Source organism: Acinonyx jubatus, chromosome B4 (genome assembly GCF_027475565.1).
Source record: "Acinonyx jubatus isolate Ajub_Pintada_27869175 chromosome B4, VMU_Ajub_asm_v1.0, whole genome shotgun sequence".
Classification (NCBI taxonomy): domain Eukaryota; kingdom Metazoa; phylum Chordata; class Mammalia; order Carnivora; family Felidae; genus Acinonyx; species Acinonyx jubatus.
In genome coordinates, this window is record NC_069387.1 from 15,852,440 (window position 1) to 15,871,997 (window position 19,558).

The 19,558-nt window shown below is 42.0% G+C and overlaps 1 protein-coding gene across 1 annotated transcript in view; it reads right to left on the reverse strand.

Moving 5' to 3' along the window:
* ST8SIA6 (ST8 alpha-N-acetyl-neuraminide alpha-2,8-sialyltransferase 6) overlaps positions 1-19,558 on the reverse strand; it is a 149,352-nt gene that overhangs the window by 72,861 nt on the left and 56,933 nt on the right. The window contains exon 3 of the mRNA XM_027073539.2: positions 12,551-12,640. Coding sequence (XP_026929340.1) covers positions 12,551-12,640 — 90 coding nt within the window. The remainder of the gene's footprint in view (positions 1-12,550; positions 12,641-19,558) is intronic.

A 19,558-nucleotide genomic window follows, 5' to 3' on the forward strand; every position in this document is an offset into this window, starting at 1 on the left:
TTATTTCTTAATGCCCTTAAAGAAGTTTCACTATTTTTATTGTCATTGTCTATTAAAGGTTTCTTTCCCATAACTAGTTATTTGAGCAAGTATAAGGAAGCCTTCTGATATGAATACATAATCAACTTTGCAGCATAACTAGAAAGTCAGCATTTCAATTTTCTTCTGAGGGCAAATTCAGCTTTGTTTCCACTGATAAATACAATAAAACAACACACTGTTTCAATCTTCAGCATGGCAAAAAAGATATACTAAGCAACTCTTACCAAGTATTAATTAAGGAATTCAGATTAAGATTATGTTAATTATTTTCCAGCATCAACAACAACACACACAAAAAATCTTTTATTTTCCCAACTTCTCATTAACTGGTTGCCTAACATTAAACAAGCCATTGTCTCATTGCTTAATCTTTAACGCAATAGATTTTGTAGAAAAATTAAAGCCATACATACTTTTGGTAAGAACAGAAAAAAGTATATGGATTAGAAGAATTTGAGACTATTTCTTCAATTTCTTAAACTGTATGCTACCTATTTCTTATGTACTCTCTGAGGTCCAGAATGATGGTTAAGTAAACTTTTAATAGATCTGGCATAATTGCTTGGCGTAAATGCTAAAAAAGTTTTACAGACTTCTTTCATAGCCTCAATATTAGCTCATCTGCCTCAACTTAAATTTTTTTTAATGTCTATTTATTTTTGAGAGGGAGAGAGACAGAGTGCCAATGGGGGAGGGGCAGAGAAAGAGGGAGACACAGAACCTGAAGCAGGCTCCAGGCTCTGAGCTGTTAGCACGAAGCCCAAAGCAGGGCTCAAACTCAAGGACCTCGAGACCATGACCTCAGCTGAAGTCAAACACTTAACTGACTGAGCCACCCAGGCGTCCCCCACCTTAAAATTTTAAATCAACAAACACAGCACTGCTTTGGTTAACAAGAGAAACTTCCTGAGATGTTAAAAATGCACCATGTTGGTACAAATGGCTGTTTTGTGTCAACTTCTCCTTTCTGACCTTTCTACCAAGGAAAGAAAACAGTGCTAGATTCTGGAGCCCTTAAATCTGATATAAAAGGCAAGGTAAAGGGTCAGAGGTCAAAAGACAGAAGTGTGGGTATCATTTTAAGAAGCGATGAAAGCACCACAGATTTAAAGCTGAGCAGAAACAAGTCATATATCACCCTATGCCAAGAAAATCTTGTACAGGAGCAAAAATCATTTTTCCTGATAGACAACTTGAAACTTAAAAATACTTGCTTTGTTAGCAGGCTGTCAAGTGATATGCTCACATTCGGGGCTTTTTGAAGTCTGATCCACCATAATTTATACCTCTTCTTTTCAAACTGCAATTCAGGTCATGTTGTACTCTCCAAGATAATAGTGAAGAACATTTAGGGTCAGTCTTCAACTCACTTTGCCTTTCACCTTGCAAAATGGTGTGTTCTAACTAGCATTTCTGCGGTGCCCCATTGAGACAATACCTTTCGGAAAATTCTACTGTCAGTTATTTTAAATGGTACCGCATGACATAGCTCATCAACCATGCGCAATCACCAAGTAGTGCATGGTTTAAGCTACACTTAACCTATGCAATGAAGTGTTGTGCCAAATCTTAATCCTGAGAATTTGGATCTTACCCTGCCCCCAAAAGTTCTGAATGCAAATGAGTATTTTATGCCTCAGTGATTACTCAGGAAGTTGTAGGACAACGGCTTACACTGCATTCCTAAAAAGATCTCTTCTTTCCATGGAGATACTATATAAACTTCTCAAGTGTTCAAAGGATGTAAGAGACTGCTGCTTGTTTGTTTGTTTGTTTACATTTTCTTCTTTCTTTAAGAAACACTTTAAGAGGAGTGCCTAGGTGGCTAAGCTGGTTAAGTGTCCAACTCTGGATTTTGGCTCAGGTCATGATCTTATGGTTCGTGAGCTCAGCTGACCCCCACCCCTGCCTGCCCCACCTTGCACTTTGTGCTGATAGCATGGAGTCTGCTGGGATTCTCTCTATCCCTCTGTCTCTCTGCCCCTCCCTTGCTCATGCTCTCTTTCAAAATAAATAAAAAAGAAAGAAAGAAACACCTGAGAGGCCAAGAATCAATAGAATGATGAGAATAATAGAACGATTTGATATATAGGTGGCAGAAATATCTCATTGACCACTACTGATTGGTGCTTTCTTTCTATAGTGTATAGCTGGTCAAAACTAGTTGTATGACTGCAAACATGGAGGTGGGCCCAGCTCTAGCCAATAAAATGTGACTGTAAGTGATGTGTGTCCCCTCCAAGCCATGTGTGCTTTGTCCATAGCATCTTCTTCAGCAGCAAGCCTGGGATCCTCTATTGTAGATGGCTATAATCCTCTTCATAAAATGGAAGGAACCAGATTCCCTGAGTCAGTACTCAAAGAAAAGTTGCCTGATCAGAGTCTCTACACTGAGCGTTGTAGGAGAGAGAATCAAATTTTGTGTTACAATGTTGTATTTTGGGAATTTTTGTTATAACAGCTCATCTACCCTGACCAAATGGAGGAAACTGAACAAATGTAGGTGTGCATTTTCTTGAGATCCAGGATCATCTGACAAAACAGAAGGGAAGCACGAGGAGGGAAAAAAAGGCACAGCAACAGAGTCAGAAACACTCAAGAAGGAGAAAAACGAGTTCATCTCCTGCTCGTCAGCTGCTCTCAAGTTTCTGCTCTTAGAAAAATTTGTTCATTTGTCTGAAGCAATGGAGACTAAGATGGAATGCTTGGATATTCACAAAAATCATCATTTTTCAAAAAATGTAAGCAGAAAACATTACACATAATCTTTGCCATACTGAAAAATGAGCAAACTAGCATTGATCATATAGCTAGATAGCACTTTTAGTACAGCATAATATTTTATCTGGGACACAACTTGATGAGAAGGATTGGGCTGGAGAAACTCAGAGAAATATTCAAGGGGAAAGGATGGCCTAGGAAAAAATGGACAAAACTAGAGATTCAAATTAAGGAAAAGAGAAAAATAACTATTGGTTTCAAAAGGAGTTCAAGTTTATGGATTTGTGGCTAATTTTTTAAGAGCTAGAAATGAAAGGTAGGATACAAAATGCTTTGGAGACCTAAGAAATATATTCACTCATCTAATTATTCATCAAATATTTACCAAACAACTACTACGTGCTGAGGCCAGTGACAGGCACCCGGGACAAAAATGTGAACAAGCTCTTTGGAACCAGTGTGTTTTTTGTTATTGTTGTTGCTTTGTTTTGTTTTGAGGTATAGTTGACATACAATATTATGTCAGTTTCAGGTGTACAACATAGTGATTCAACACCTGTATACACTGAGAAATGACTACAGTAAGTCCAGACACCATCTCTCAACCAAAATTAACATTATCGACTCTCTTCCATATACCGTACCCTGTACCCTGTGTCTTATTTATTTTATAACTGTAAGTTTGTACTTCCTGACCCCTTCACCCATTTCAACCAACCTGCTCACCCCCCTCCTCTGTAGCAACCTCCCATCTGTTCTCTGTATCTTTTAAGTCTGGGTTTTCTTCTGTTTGTTTTTCACATACAAGTGAAATTGTGTGATATTTATCTTTGACTTATTTTACAACCTAATACTTCAATCCATCCATGTTGCTGCAAATGGCAGCATTCCATTCTTTTTTTATGGCTGTGTAGTATTCAGTGAGAGAGAGAGACAGAGACAGAGACAGAGACAGAGACAGAGACAGAGAGAGAGTTTGTAACACATCTTTATCCATCCAACCACCGATGTACACTTAGGTTGTTTCCACATCTTGCCTACTAGAAATAATGCTGTAATGAACATAGGGATGATGTATCTTTTATAATTAGTGTTTTCATTTTCTTCAGATACATACCCAATAGTGTAATTCCTGGACCATACGGTAGTTCTATTTTTCTTTTTGAGCAGTCTCCATGCTGTTCTTAATAGATGCTGGACCAGTATACATTCCCACCAATAGTGCACGAGGGTTCCCGTTTCCCACATCCTGGCCAGTACTCCTTTCTTGTCTTTTTTTTTTCTTTTTTTCTTTTTTTGTCACTGAGCTGTGTGAGTCCTTCATCTACTTTGGATATTAACCCTTTCGGAAATATGATTTGCAAATATCTTCTCCCATTTAGTAGGGTGCCTTTTTATTTTGATGAGGGTCTCCTTTGTTGTAAAGATGCATAGTGTAGTCCCATTTGCTTATTTTTGCTTTTGTTTTCCTGGCTTTTGGAGTCAGATCCAAAACATATACACACACACACACACACACACACACACACACACACACACACACATTGCAAAGACTAGTTTCAAGGAGCTTACCACCTGTTTTCCTGTAGGAGTTTTGTGGTTTCAGGTCTTATATTAAAAACTTCAATCCACTTGAGTTAAAATTTTTGTATATGATATATGATAGTGTCAACCTTCATTCTTGCATGTAAGGTACCCAGTTTTCTTGACACCATTTATTGAAGAGATGGTCGTTGCCTCATTGTATATTCTTGCCTTCTTCGTGGAAACTGATGGACTATATACGTGGATTTATTTCTGTGCACTCTATTCTATTCCATTGATCTATATGTCTGTTTTTGTGCCAAAACCATAATGTTTTAATTACTAATCTCTGTAGTATATAGATTGAATTCAAGGAGCATGATACCTCTGACATTGTTATTCTTTCTCTAGATTGTGGTGGTTATTAGTGATCTTTTGTGTTTCCATATACATTTTAGAATTATTTGTTCTAGTTCTGTGAAAAATGGCACTGGAACCCTGAAAAGGATTGCAATGAATCTGTGCATGGCTTTGGGTAGTATGGAAATTTTAACAATATTAACTTTTCCAATCCATGGGCACAAAATTTCTTCCCATTTATTTGTATCTTCTTCAGTTTCTTTCATCAATGTCTTACAGTTTTCAGACTATAGGTCTTTCACCTCCTTTGTTAAATTTATTCCTATGTATTTCACTCTTTTTGATGCAATTACAAATAGGATTGTTTTCCTGGTTATCTCTTTCTGATAGTTCATTATTAGTGTATAGAAATACAACATATTTTTGTATATTAATTTTGCATCCTGCAACTTTACTGGATTTATTTTTTAGTTCTAATAGTTTTTTGGTGAAGTTCTTGGGGTTTTTTATGTATAGTATCATGTCATCTGCAAATAGTGACAGTTTTAATTACCTCTTCCTTTCCGATTTAGATGCCTTTTATTTCTTTTCCTGCCTAATTGCTGTGATTAGAACTCCCAATACTATGCTGAATAAAAGTGGGGAGAATGGGCATCCTTGTCTTGTTACTGATCTTAGAGGAAAGGCTTCTAGGTTTTCACCCTTGAGTGTAACAACTATGAGTTTGTCATATATGGCCTTTGTTACGTTGAGGTAATTCTCTCTATACCTTCTTTGCTAAGAGTTTTTAATATAAACAGATACTGAATGTTGTCAAAACTTTTCTCACATCAAGATACCATATGATGATTTTTTTGTTCATTTTGTTAATGTAGCATATCACATTGACTGATTTGCAGATGTCGAACCATTCTTGCATCCCTGGAATAAATCCCACTTGATCATGGTGTATATCCTTTTAATGTATTTCTGAATTTGGTTTGCTAATATTTTGTTGAGGGTTTCTGCATCTATGTTCATCAGGGATATTACCTGTAATTTTCTTTACTTTTTTTGTTTTGTGGTTAACCTTGCCTGGTCTGGCATTAAGGTCTCATAAAAGGGTCTCCTAAAATGAGTTGGGAAGTGTTCCCTTCTCCTCAATTTTGTGGAAGAGCCTGAGAAGGACAGGTATTAAATCTTCTTTAAATGTTTGGTAGAATTCACCAGTGAAGCTGTACGGTCCTGGACTTTTGCTGCAAGGTTTTTGATTAGTGGTTCAATCCCTTTACTCTTGACCAGTATATTAAGATTTTCTATTTTTTCACAATGCCATCTTGAAAGATTGTAAGCTTCTAGGAATTTATCCATTTCTTCTAGATTGTCCTGTTTGTTGGCATATAATTGTTCACAGTAGTCTCTTAAAATCCTGTGTGTTTCTGTGGTATCTTTTGTAACTTGTCTTTTATTTATGCTTTTATTAGAACCTTCTCTCTTTGTTCTTGGTGAGACTACCTAAAAGGTTTTTTTTCCCCATCTTTTCAGAGAGCCAGCTCCTGTTTTTATTGATCTTTTCTCTTGTCTTTTTAGTCTCTATTTATTTCCAGTTTGAGCTTTAATGATTTCCTTCCTTCTATTAACTCTGAGCTTCATTTGTTCTTCTTTTTCTAGTTCCTTTACATGTAAAGTTAAATTGTTTATTTGAGATTTCTCTTGCTTCTTGAGGTAGACCTATATTGCTATGAACTTCCCTCTTAGAACCACTTTTGCTACATCCCATAGATTTTGGTATGTCATATTTCAGATTTTATTTTATTCTAATTATTTTTAAAATTTCTCCGTTGATTTCTTCTATGACCCAGTAGTTGTTTAAGTAACATGTTTATCTCCACATATTTGTAGTTTTTGCAGGTTTCTTCTTGTTACTGATCTCTAGCTTCATACCATTGTGGTCAGAAAAGATGCTTGATAGTATTTCAATCTTCTTTATTGTTTTGTGTCCTAACATGGAATCTATACTGGAGTATGTTCCATGTGCACCTGACAAGAATGTATCTTTTGCTGTTTTGGGATGAATGTTCTGTATATATGTATTTAATTCATCTGGTCTAACACGTCATTTAAGGCCACTGTTTCCTTATCAATTTTGTCTGGATGATCTACCCATTGATATAAATGGGGTACTAAAGTCCCATATTATTATTGTACTACTGTCAATTTCTCCCCTTAGATCTGTTAATATTTGTCTTATATATTTTGGTGTTCTACATTGGGTGCAAATATATTATAAATATTATGTCTTCTTGTTGGATTGACCCCTTTGTTATTACATAGTGCCCCTTTTTGTCTTTTATTACAGTCTTTGTTGTAAAGTCTATTTTGTCTGATATGAATACAGCTATACCAAATTTCTTTCCAATTTCCATCTGCATGAAATCTTTTTCCATCCCTTCACTTTAAGTTTGTGTGTGTCCTTCCTTCTGAAATGAGTCTCTTGTAGGCACTATATACATGTGTCTTTTTTTTTAACGTTTATTTATTTTTGAGAAAGAGAAAGAGAGAGAGAGAGAGAGAGAGAGAGAGAGAGAGAGAGAGAGAGGGAATGGGGGAGGGGCAGAGAGGGAGGGAGACACAGAATCCAAAGCAGGCTCCAGGCTCTGAGCTGTCAGTGCAGAGCCCAATGCGGGGCTCAAACTCATGAACTGTGGGACCGTAACCTGAGTTGAAGTTGAATGCTTACCTGACTAAGCTACCCAGGCGCTCTTTTTTTATTTTAATCCCTTCATCCACCCTATGTCTCTTGACTGCTGAGTTTAATCCATTTACATTTAAAGTAATTATTGGTAAGCTGTCATTTTGTTCATTGTCTTCTGGCTGTTTTCGTGGTTCCTCTCAGTTCCTTTCTTCTCCTCTCTCTTCCCCTATGGTTTGATGACTTTCTTTAGTGTTAGATTTAAATTCCTTTCTCATTTTCTTTTGTGTATTTACTACAATTTTTGCTTTGTAATTACCATTAGATTCATGTATATCACCTTAGGTATATAACATCTTATGTATAGATTTTAAGTTGATAGCAATTTAAATTTAAACACATTCTAAAACTCTACATTTTTATTCCATCACTGCCACATTTTATATTTTTGAGATCACATTTTACTTCTTTTTATTTTATGTAGACTTTAATTATTGGAGTTTTAGTTGATTTTAACTATGTTTTTTAACTTTTATAATAGTTTTTTAAGTGATTAATACACTATCTTTGCTATATATTTGCTTCTCCCAGTGAGATTTTTACTTTCAGATTTTCTTGTTATTAATTAGTGCCATTTCTTTTCAGCTTAAAAAGTCCCTTTTAACATTTCTTGCAAGGCCACCTTAGTAGCAGTAGGCCTTTAGCTTCTGGGTTCTGGAAAACTCTACCTCTCCTTCAATTCTGAATGATAACATTGTTGGGTACAGTATTCTTGGTTGTTTTTTTTTTCTTTCCTTTTAGCACTTTGAATATATCCTGCCACTCCCTTCTGACCTGGCAAATTTTCTGTTGAGAAATCTGTTGACGGACTTACAGGTTTTCCCTTGTCAATAACAATTTGCTTTTCTCTTGCTTCTTTTAATATATTCTCTTTCTGACATTTTAATTATAATGTGTCTTGGTATGGATCTCTTTGGACACATCTTATTTTGGATTTTCTGGATTCTTAGACCTGGATGTCTTTTTCCTTTACCAGGTTGGTTAGGAAATTTTTTAGCCATTATTTCTCCAAATAACTATTTTGCTCCTTTCTCTCCCTCTTCTCCTTCTGGGACCCCCATGATGTAAATGCTGTTCCACTGGATGTTGTCCCTTAGGTCTCTTAAGTTATCTTCATTTTTTAAGTCTTTCTGTTTGCTGCTCTAAGTGTATTCCACTGCTTTGTCTTCCAGCTTGCCAATCTGTTCTTCCGTTTTATTCAGTCTGTTGCTGAACTGCTCTAGTGTATTTTTCAGTTCAGTTATCGTATTCTTCAGCTCTGTGACTTCTGTCTGGTACTTTCTTACATTTTCGTTCTCTTTGTTGACACTCTCATGGTGTTCATCCCAAGTTCAGTGAGCAACTTGATGGCCATTGCTTTGAATTCTTCATCAGGTAGATTATTTATCTGCATATCATGAAGGTCTTTTTCTGAGGTTCTGCCTTCTTCCTTCAGTAGGAACATATTTCTCTGTTTCCTCATGTTGTTTGACTCTGTGTTTGATTCTGTGTAATAGGTAAGCAGTTACCCCTCACAGTCTTGAAGAAGTGGCCTTGGGTAGGTGATGAACCTTCTTGTTCAACCTGGCCCTAGCTCTTGCACCTTTGTGATTGTCTAAACCACACAATTTATTCTTGATTTGTCTCTGTTTTTAAGAGTGTGCCAAGAACTGTGAGCGTTCCAAGGGCAGGAACCCCATTTGGCACCAAGTTTCAGGCTGACTGGAAGCCAGACCCTCAGGCAGCAGCTTCTAAAGTATGTGAATATATACACTCCTGTGGGGTCACAATCATGCAGGAGATCCAGAGGTGTCCTCTGGGCAAGAGTGCAAAAATCGGGGCTCAGGATGAGTATATAACCTTCTTACTGGGGGGGTCTCATCAAGCTGCAGAGAGGCCAGGGTGCTGCTCAAAGGTAGTGCCTCCCTGGAAGCACTTCCTCAGCCTCCAGATATGTGGGGAATCTAAAGCCTGTCCCTCAGGCTGAAGCTCCAGGCCGAGGAAGGAGGCCTTTTTCAGAGGATGACAGTTGTTTTTCAGTCTGCTGTCTGTGTGGTGCCCCAGGCGTGGTGGCCTGCCAGTAAGTACCCCCTGAATTGTTACCTTTCTGGGAAGCTTAAGGACTCCAGCCCCCTTGGCCACCATGGCCAGGCAATCAAAGGGTGTTCCCTGTGTGGACTGCATATTCCCACTGGCTTTAACTGGGCAGCCAGTGTTGGGGTTGGGACATGCTTGCTGACTTCAAAAAGGCAGCAGGAAAATGTTTTGACAATGTGCGCCCACCAGTGAGTTTCGGGAATAGTGGGATGCGCCTTGTCTGTGAGTGCATGCCAGCTCTTGGCTGGGTGCAGGAGAATATCATGACCACTCACACTCACCTGCCCCAGCCAGGGAGCCCATGAGTGCTACAACCACCCACACTCTTTGGCTTCAGCAAGGCAACGGGATGGTACCACATCCCCAGAGCTCATAGTCTTAGACAATAAAGAATTGTGGTACACAGTTCTCATCCTGCTGTCCTCCAAGTGGCAACTGTTTAATTTTCTTTTATTTAAAACTGGACTAAAGACCAAAGGAGAAAAAGAGCAAGTTCCCTCCCACTATGCCTCTGTCTTCCTAGATTCTATTTTAGCAAACTGAAAGAGACAAACTGGCTGAAGAATGAGAAGATTCTAAGTCTTTAACGGACCATGACAAAAGACAGAGCTAAATAATTATTTCTAAGAAAATGAAATTACTTTTTATCACTATATATTGAATGGCCTTCCCGATTGTCCCCTGTAAATCCGTAATAACACCGAGTCGCAGAACACACAATTCCTGACAATAGACGATGCAGCTGAAAAAAAATTAGTCTCCTGTGTGCAAAATAACACTTTCATAACAATGGGCAATTCATGCTTGCTCTCTCTAGACCTTTGCCAAACAGAACACCAGCGCAGGCTAATTATGTGAGCTAGTCGAAAATTGTGTGCATAATGGAAATGCATCCCCCTAAAGAATGGCAGAGAAGAGGTCTTAGCACCAAATCCAAAACAATAGAAAAGTGAGAGAGCAAACATAAGGGCACGCACACAGACATTCTCATTAGCACACTGCAGCTAACCGTCCTTGTTGACACACGTAATAAAGTTGTTCAATTCTGGCCTTAAAAAAAAAAAACAAAAAACACCTTCCACGATTAAAGAATTTTCTCCCATGCTGACTCAAGTGCTTTGCTCCAATGCACAACTATGGATGGTCCTTACGTTGAGGACTCTTGTCACTTTGGGGAGCAAGAACAGTTCATGTCAGACAGAACGCTGAAGAAAGTCAATGGCAACTTTCACTTGCTGAGTCAGACAAGGAGTCCAACTGGCTTGTGACAGGGTAGAGCACGGACCAGCTTTTCAACATGTGCCGCAAGTCCGACACATGGAGCATGTGGCAGGTTTGGGATTCGAGATCCGTGGGACAAGTTTCAGAAAAAGGCCTGTAAACCCCCACACGCATCGAACAAAACAACAGCTACAACATGCCCAAAAGAGACGCGCTGCACCATCGGTGATGCGTGTGCTACTTTAAGTCCATTCCCCAAATTCAATAAATCGATTGTGCAAGGAGGGAAGCATTTCTAAGAGTTTCTTCTGGCCCATCTCTGGTGAGCAAGGGTCCTGGCAGAAATGATGGCCCACTCAATTGTGTCATTTAAGAAGAGCTTAAAGAGGGACTTTTTCAAAAGGCTTGGGCTGGATGCAGGGAAACACAAGTACAATGCCAGGGGACTGTTAACAGCTTCTTCCTGAACTGAAGAGTCCAATGAAGAGAATGAAGGCAGAGGGAATGGGACAAAGAGGCACCTAACAAAAGTCACGACCTTCATTCAGGATGCAGCACTTTCCTTTGGTCAAGGAGGTAGTTAACCTAAAGCAACACCACCAAGTAAGATCTTTTTCCTTCCTCCCTCTTTCCATTCTCCTTCTAGTGCTCCCCTCTGGGTCAAATCCAAAGAAAACTAGATGACAAAAGGAGCAAGGAATATACTGATGAAGTGCTCATTGGTCAACATTCCAGGGCAAAGAAAGGCACAGACTAAACTTAGGGAGAGGAGTAGATCAGGTGTGGCAGATGTAAGGTACAAGGCACAGTGGATTTTTCCAGAAAGCTTAAGGCCCATCCGTTGGAATTTAAGGAAAAGAAAACCAAAATTTTATTAGGGCTATCCTTTTGTAATTAACTGAGCAGGATTAACCTGATACAGGATTGGATGGTCACACCTGATTAACTCAAATCAGGATCTTACCCAGGATCAGGCCTCGCTAACAATTTCAAGGATCCAGGCAATCAAGAGGCTCAGACAAAGAGAGATGCTCGGGACGTCAAGGGTGATCACGCTGGTACCGTCTTCCTGCACTGGATATGTTCCTCTGGCCCAGAATAGTAGCTGAGGTCTCCAAGTAAAATGTGTGGGGCTCCTTACACAGCAGGAACACTTACACTGTGAAACATTTCCCTTTTCTGCCCAAAGAGTTGGGACAGTCTGTGTGCCACTCTCCAGGGAGACCTACCTCACAGATCCTGGGTTCCCTTTAGTATCATCAACACTACATCCAACTCAGCTTTGCTCCTCTGAGGAAGATTACAGGTGTAACCACAGGCCCCCCTACCCCACATACCCAGCCTTCACCCAGCACTGTCAGATTCTGCTCCTTCCAGGTATAGTCAAGGCAATACCACCCCCATCAGTCTCAGGCCACCAAGGGCCCTTCCATATGCGAAGCTTGGAGCTTTTAGATCCACCTTCCCAGTATGAAGAAGATGGTATAAAATACAGGATTAGAAGCAGGGGGGAAGTTTAAGGTGACCCACAGTTAGGACGAGGGGTAAATCTGTTACCCTTCTGGATATAAGCAATTCAGTACAAATACATGTGCCTTTTTCTAGGATAGGGTCCAATGATGGCCTAGAAAAGTCTAGCCAGTAAAACTACATGGTGTTTTAGTGAACGTGGATCCAGGGACAGATACGTTGAATCCCCGCTACCCTGGTCTGCTCTGTCCACTCTCCTCGCCAGAGAGAGCTTCTCAGAGCCCAAGGTCAAGCCACAGCATGAACACAGTTTTATTTTCCAAATGGTTGCAAAGGTGCTGTAAAATATTTTGAATGCAAAAAACCGATTTTACAATTAAATTAAGTGTGAAAAGTAGAACTTACCTTTTTACTTTGCTAGATAAAGTCGCAAAGCCGTGTTGCAGACTTTTGCATGTTTCCGTCAGCCGGAGCGACTTCTCATTCAGATATGTGCTGTTTCATGAAAGAGATTTTAAAAAGATTGATTTAAAATGAGAGGTATAGGATGTTGTTAACGAAATGCAGATTTAATTGATAAAGCACGCCCAAATGAAGTCTGAATTTCATTCCATAATGGATTTCCCCATGGAAAAGGAAATGGGTATTTTCACCTCTGACGGGTCTCAATTAAAAAAAAAAAAAAAAATCTCGCACTATAAAGTCAAACGGAAATGAACTCTCTGTGGAAGACTTCATATTTTCAGGTTTTCATATTTTGTGGTTCATATTTACAACGAACACATTATTGACTAGTTTTAAGACTGCATAGGACATAAACATTTTTCAAAGACATTGTCTCTGGCAGGAAGCACGCAGACACTGGAGATCAGTAGGTCTCTCCAAAAAGAAAGCAAGGGAAATCTGGCGCTTGATTTTTATAATGCTGTGATATAAAGGTCGGTTGCTATTGTTTCACGAACTTGGAAAATTGGGGTTGGACAGAAACCAAATTAAAAATCAAGGGAAGGAAATGGATTATGGAGTTGGGCGGCCTCATGAGCCTTGAAAACCTGTGCTATTTAATCACACCAGACCTCAGCTTCCACGTCTCTAGTCTGACCACCCCCCCCCATTCTGTTATCGTCATGATATATACATGATATAGAAAATAATGTAAAGCCCTTGGTACCATGACTGAAACAGTAAATCCTCAAAAAAAATATCCAGTATCACTTTCCTGAGACTTCCAAAATACATGTACAGTTCTGACTTAGCATTAAATGCATTTATTTATTCATCCTGAACATTTCTGCTGAGAACCTGGTATGGGCTAGGGGCAGGCACAGGATGCTTAGGCAGCTGTAACAGACAAGGGTCCTGTCCCTGACACAGCAGGCCTTCGGGTCAGGGAGAAAGATACTGAACAAACAAAGAGCCACACAAATGAATACAGAATTAGGAACTGTCACTGGGATCATGAAAACAGCAGTGGATGCGACAGTGGAGTGTAACAAGGAGACCCTCCCCCCCATCCTGAGGGGGCCTCTGAGACAGTGGTGCTTAGGGCAGAGATGGAAAGGATAATCTCCGTGAGCTGGGTGAACCTTGGGAAGTGGGGGGAAGGTTCCAGGTAGAGGAAAAAGCAGGTACAAAGGCCCCAGAATGGGGGCCAGCCCAGAGTGTTACAGATCTATCCTAATAACAAGGGGAAGCAGGAGAGTAATGTGACACTGATGTATGTTTTAAGAGGTTCACCTCGCTGAGAAACGAAACGAGAGGTGATAGGGCTGCTGAAAAGGGGGGCAGGTTAGGAGAGAGAGGAGGGCGGTTTGTGTCACTAGTCAGGATATGGTGGACTGTGATGTGATCACAACACACCCAGCTTTACACGGCAAGGTCTGCCCCTCGATCGCTCGCATGCCCACCGAGCTACCCTGGGCAGCTGTGCTCCTTGTGATGCACGGACCCAGACAGCTCCGGTCCTGTGGCACCTTCATCTCCACAACCCGCTTCAGTACCTGCCGTGGCAGGAGAAGAAAGCGCTGGAAAGTCCTATCCAGCACCTGAATGCATTAGCCCAGCCAGCGCCAGCCGCGGGCCCAACCTGATTGCAAAGCGGGAGTCACGAGCTGACAGACTTGAGATCTATTCTGGAGGTGAGATGGACAGGTCTTCGGAATAAATTGGATATGGGAAGTGAGGGGAGCAGGAGGTGTGGAGGTAAAGATAGACACAAGACAGCCTCATAATTAATTTGCTGGTATGGTGCAGAAATGCTTTCTAAAAACACTGTCCACAGAGCACTTAGAGGCTCACAGAATCCCTCTTCATCCTGATCCGATTTTTCTCCCCCTCCCCCGCTGCCTTCCTCCTTCTCCCTCCTCTGCCTCCATGCCTGACCTTCTGTGCTTTCCAATTGTATCATCGTACCTTCCAAGGATTTGTTTATTTCGAATTCGCTGTGTATTTTATTCAGGCAGCATCGCTAATGAAGCGAATTACCCAGCCAACAGTGCTTTGAATTATGATGGCTTTGCAATATTGAATTGTGGGACTGTGACCAGGAGGCACCAATAAGGGTTGAGCATCCTCCAACCTGCCTTAAATTGGAGAGGATCTTTGTTAATAAAAAGTCAGAACAGTTTTGCCCAACTGAAATCACAGACAGACCGATGGAAAGCAAATGAGAGGATCTGGTATAAAGTGAAGACAGAGTAGAAAGTCATAGCAAAAAAACAGAGTCTGTAGTATCGGTAGGGCCAGGCTTGACCATTTCCTTTTTAAAAATCTTTACTCAATAGAGTAGTTATAGGGATGCTACAGAGGGAATGTCTGTGTCCCCCCAGAATTCGCATATAGAAATTCTGACCCCTTGGCAGGTGATGAAGGTCACGGAGGGGGGAGGGAGCCTCATGAATGCAATCAGTGCCCTTATAAAGTCAGCCTGACATGCCCAGTCCGGTCCCCTTCTGCCATGTGAGGTTACAGTGACAGGAAGACCGTCTCTGAGCAAATGAGCCCTCCCCAAATCTGAAGGTGCCACCATCGTGGACTTCCAGTCTCCAGAACAGAGACATGCATTTGGGTTGCTTATAAGCCACTCAATCTATAGTATTTCATTACAGCAGCCTCAACAGACTAAGACAAGGGCTTACACGGGTGTGTATAAAAATACACAGCAGTTGGGGCGCCTGGGCGGCTCAGTCGGTTAGGTGTCCAACTTCGGCTCAGGTCATGATCTCACAGTTCGTAAGTTCGAGCCCCACGTCGGGCTCTGTGCTGACAACTCGGAGCCTGGAGCCTGCTTCCGATTCTGTGTCTCCCTCTCTCTCTGCCCCTCTCCTGTTGGCCCTCTGTTGCTCTCTCTCAAAAATAAACATTAAAGAAAAATTTTTCAAAACCCACCCAGAAGTCACTAAATACATGGTCCCTTTGTATTCTCCTAAAGGCATCATTGTATTCCTTCCCCAAACCAGTCATGGTTATGAACACAGGGGTCAGAAACTTCTCCCACCCCTAGAAGCTGCTTCACCGTGAGAGGAACAGAAAGGGAAGTCCCCGGAGTTAGTTCTCTTTGCTTTCTGTTTTTTTCCTGTCCTCTTCTCATTCAGAGACTTCATACGTTTTCTTCCTTTTCATCTAATGTCCTTAAAACCTGCCTAGGAAGGCATTAAGATACTCATAGGCAGAACCTGTGAACTTCAGACATTTGTCTGCATGAGGCATCTGATCGATACAGCCCCTTTTGCTGCCCTCTAGAGAAGTCTCCTCCTCGCGCATGGTGTTTTCAACTATGTTTGTTATTCAAGACAGAAATACAAATTAACAGAACTGCCATGTTTTGAAATGCTTGAATACCTAAGACCCTAAGAGACACCAGGAGTCCTGGGAGATGTGGAGAGCATTAGGCCTTCCAGGGAGAAGGTGAGATCATCTGGTTGGGCTAGCCCATCAGACCTCTCTGCTGTGAGAAAAAGTAAGAGTTAGATGTGGCTTGGATCTGAGAGCTTTAGGAGAACCACAAAAGAGTCCCTTGCTCTTCGGAGAGTAAAAGAAGAAACTTTCGCCATTCTGATTTGAGAGAAGACATGACCCGGAGACAGACCCTATTTGAGAAGCTGGTCCCCACCGCCGATGAAGATAGACGTCTGAGTCCTCTCTAACTTCTGGATTTGGGGATATCTCTCAGACAAGTCAAAAGAGAAAAAATGATCACGGTACAAGTAGGGATTCTAAAGACTTGGAGTCAGAGCCAACCTGGCGGAGCAAGAGATTGCCACGAGACAAGTGTGGGCTGATATGTAACCCAGAAGGGATTCTCGGCAATCGGGTTGGAACGGCCCAGCTGAAAGCAGCAGGTGTCAGGGAGAACCTGAAAAGGGAAGCTACAGAGGTGAAGCACATCACAGCCTGCTGTGAGGAAGTTCCTAGGCAGGCAGAAGTCAGGACATCAATGGAGGGCCCCCCTCCCACAAACGAACTCAAGTTCATAGTCTGAGCAGTTGAGTCTAGGGAGAAAAAGCACAGGAATGAGGAGGGCTGCCAGATGAGCTCTAATAACCAAAACCTGTGGGGCCAGACTTTTTCGGGCTCAAAATAAGAATTCTATTTCTGTTGACTCACACTTTTTTTTTTAATTTCAATTTTATTTCAATTTTTTGGTGAAGGCTCTTCTAACACACTTCTTACTAGAATTAGGTAAAGACAGGATTGGGCGACCTATGACCTACTGAGCTACACGGCTTGCTCCCAAGACAAGTCACAGAAGAGACACTGGCATGGGGAGCCTGGGTGGCTCAGTCAGTTAAGCGTCCCACTTCGGCTCAGGTCATGATCTTGGGTTCATGAGTTTGAGCCCCGTGTTGGGCTCTGTGCCAACAGCTCAGAGCCTGGAGCCTGCTTCGGATTCTGTGTCTCCCTCTCTCTCTGACCATCCCCCGCTCAGACACTCGTGCTCTCTCTCTCTCTCTCTCTCTCTCTGTCAAAAATAAACATTAAAACAAAAATTTAAAAAAAAAAGAAGAAGAAGAAGAAGAGACACTGGCCATCCTCCTGGAGAGGCACTAGACCTTGAATCAAGTCAGTGCTTGCAGCTTCCCAGATCAGAGAGCAGAGATGGCTCCAACTACCCTGCCAATGCCTCTTTAATCACTCCATTATGAGATCACAGTCTCTGCTCATGAGTCACTGTGTGAGACTGCCTACCTACTCATTTGTGACATTCGTGGCATCCTTTCAGTGCTCTCAGTCGCCTGCTCCCTTAGCATTCTGTCACTTCACCTTGCAAAGCTGCAGTAATGGAGCACGACAGCCCCTGGCATACTACATGGCTGCACCTGACCCCTCAGGACTGCTGGGGAAAAAAGTCATACAGGTAGGTGGTTGGTGCCTTGATAAAGGCATGGTACCCGATCCGTTCAGCCTTTTTCCACCTTGATGATAATGTTACATGTCGCCAGCTACCTTCTCTTCCCATTTCCCTCAATGGCTACCTACCCATTTACCGTTCTCTGCCCTCTGAACTTCTCAATCATGCGTCCCATCTCAGAGAAAAATGTCGCTGCCACGTGTGAACTGATCTTTAGGGATCAGACATCCTTACTTTCCTTCTTAGAGGAAAAAGTCTCTCTGCTCCACAAAAGGATAATCCACCTGCCATCCCCTCCCTCCCCGTCTCCCCTGAGATCTGGACCCGCCCCCTTCATTTTGCTCTCCATTGAACCTTCACCCTTTCCCTCCCACTGCCCCCTCCTCCTCCTCAGGCTCAATTCTCTGCCATCTCAAGGTCAAAACCAAACAAAACTCATTCTGCTCTTCTCCTTTGCCTAATGCCTTGCCTCGCCTTCCAACTGTACCCCGCTGCGTTCACTTTTCTTTCCCCACAAATCCGCCAAACTGTTCTGGGGAGGCATCACCAAAGCCAGGGGTTATTTCAGTCCTCCTTTATGTCCCGCCATCTGAGCTGCAGACCCCCCACGCTGCACCTGGTTCCCATCACAGTCCTCTCTCCCTGTTCTTCAGGGTTCTTCTTCCTGTTCTGCCTGTTACTTTTACATAACTGGCTGGTCTTCAGTGACAGCATTCCCCAGGACTCCCTCCAATCGCCTTGTCTCCTCGGCCAGCCTGCTTTCTCCAAACACCTCAACCAACCTCTCTCCCCCTTTGCTCCATCCTAACTGCCCCCTGGGGGTGGTGTTGCGCATGCACATTGGATCCTGTCATTTCCCTGGGCTAAGTCCATCTGGGACCCCCCCCCCTCCAGCCACCTCAGGACAGGCTCCACACTTCTTGACTGGACCTACAGAGCCATCCAGGACGCAGCCCCAAAGACTCCGGGCTCCTCTTTCACCGACAGTTTGCTAACTGCTAAACGGTACAAATTCTCCATTCCTTGCAAGTCTTACATTATGGATTCTGATGGCTTGTATTATTTAATTATAGAATTTGTTTATTTGGTTCTGGCAACCAAGACTTCAGGCACATCTTCAATCACTTCAGTATATGTCAGAGGGAAAAAAAAAACTAATAAGAACTGGGGGGAAAAAACGTACACAGAAACAAGCATTTCTGCCATCGTTATCTGTGTGGCTGATCCGCTTTTTAGAAATTCTGTCTCTTTAAGTCAGCCTTGAGTCAAAAGCGATCACTTTACAAAGCCACCTGGCAAAATTTCACAAAATAGCAGGAAGCTTAAGGACCACACAGCTCCTGCAAGAGGATAAAAATTAAGCCTCTGAGGATGCAAAAAAATACCTCTTTAAAAAAAAAAAAAGTGATTCAACCCCTACAAAATAATGTGCCCAGTACTCAGTGGGCAACCACCAGGACCTCGAAAACAGAGTTTACATCACCTTCTGAGCATCACTTGCAGTGAATGCCATCATGCCATTGTACCCTGGACAAGTAAAATATCCCAAAGAATAATGTCCATAGGTGACTAAGGACTTTCAAGACCATGCAAATCCTTTGTCCGGTGGTCATAAAGGGGGCAAAACTGGAAGGTGTTATCTAGATGAAAAGCGTAAAACCTAATCAGTTTTACTCTCTCAGAAGAAAGAATGTTTTAACAGATGGAGAATGCAGCCTAAAACTGGAAAGAGCCCAATGAATGGGAATTTTCCCATTTACTTCTCAGGCTCCTTCCCTCCTCCCGGGAAGAGGAGCTATAAGCCAGGAGTGTCTCCTGACCACCACCGGAAACCCCCCTATAGAGATGTGTAAGAGGTGACAGTGACCACCTATGCTATGACTTCAACGTCATCAAGCAAAGGTTCTAATTATTAATGTGCCCCCCCCCCCCTCCGCCATAGTTTCCCTGACAGACAAAGGCCAAGTACTCAGCCCACTGCATAGCTTGATTATTCTAGCAGCCTGGTTAACACAAGTCTGCCTTTACACACAGGAACTGGCCAAACCAAGTCTTGGCACCTT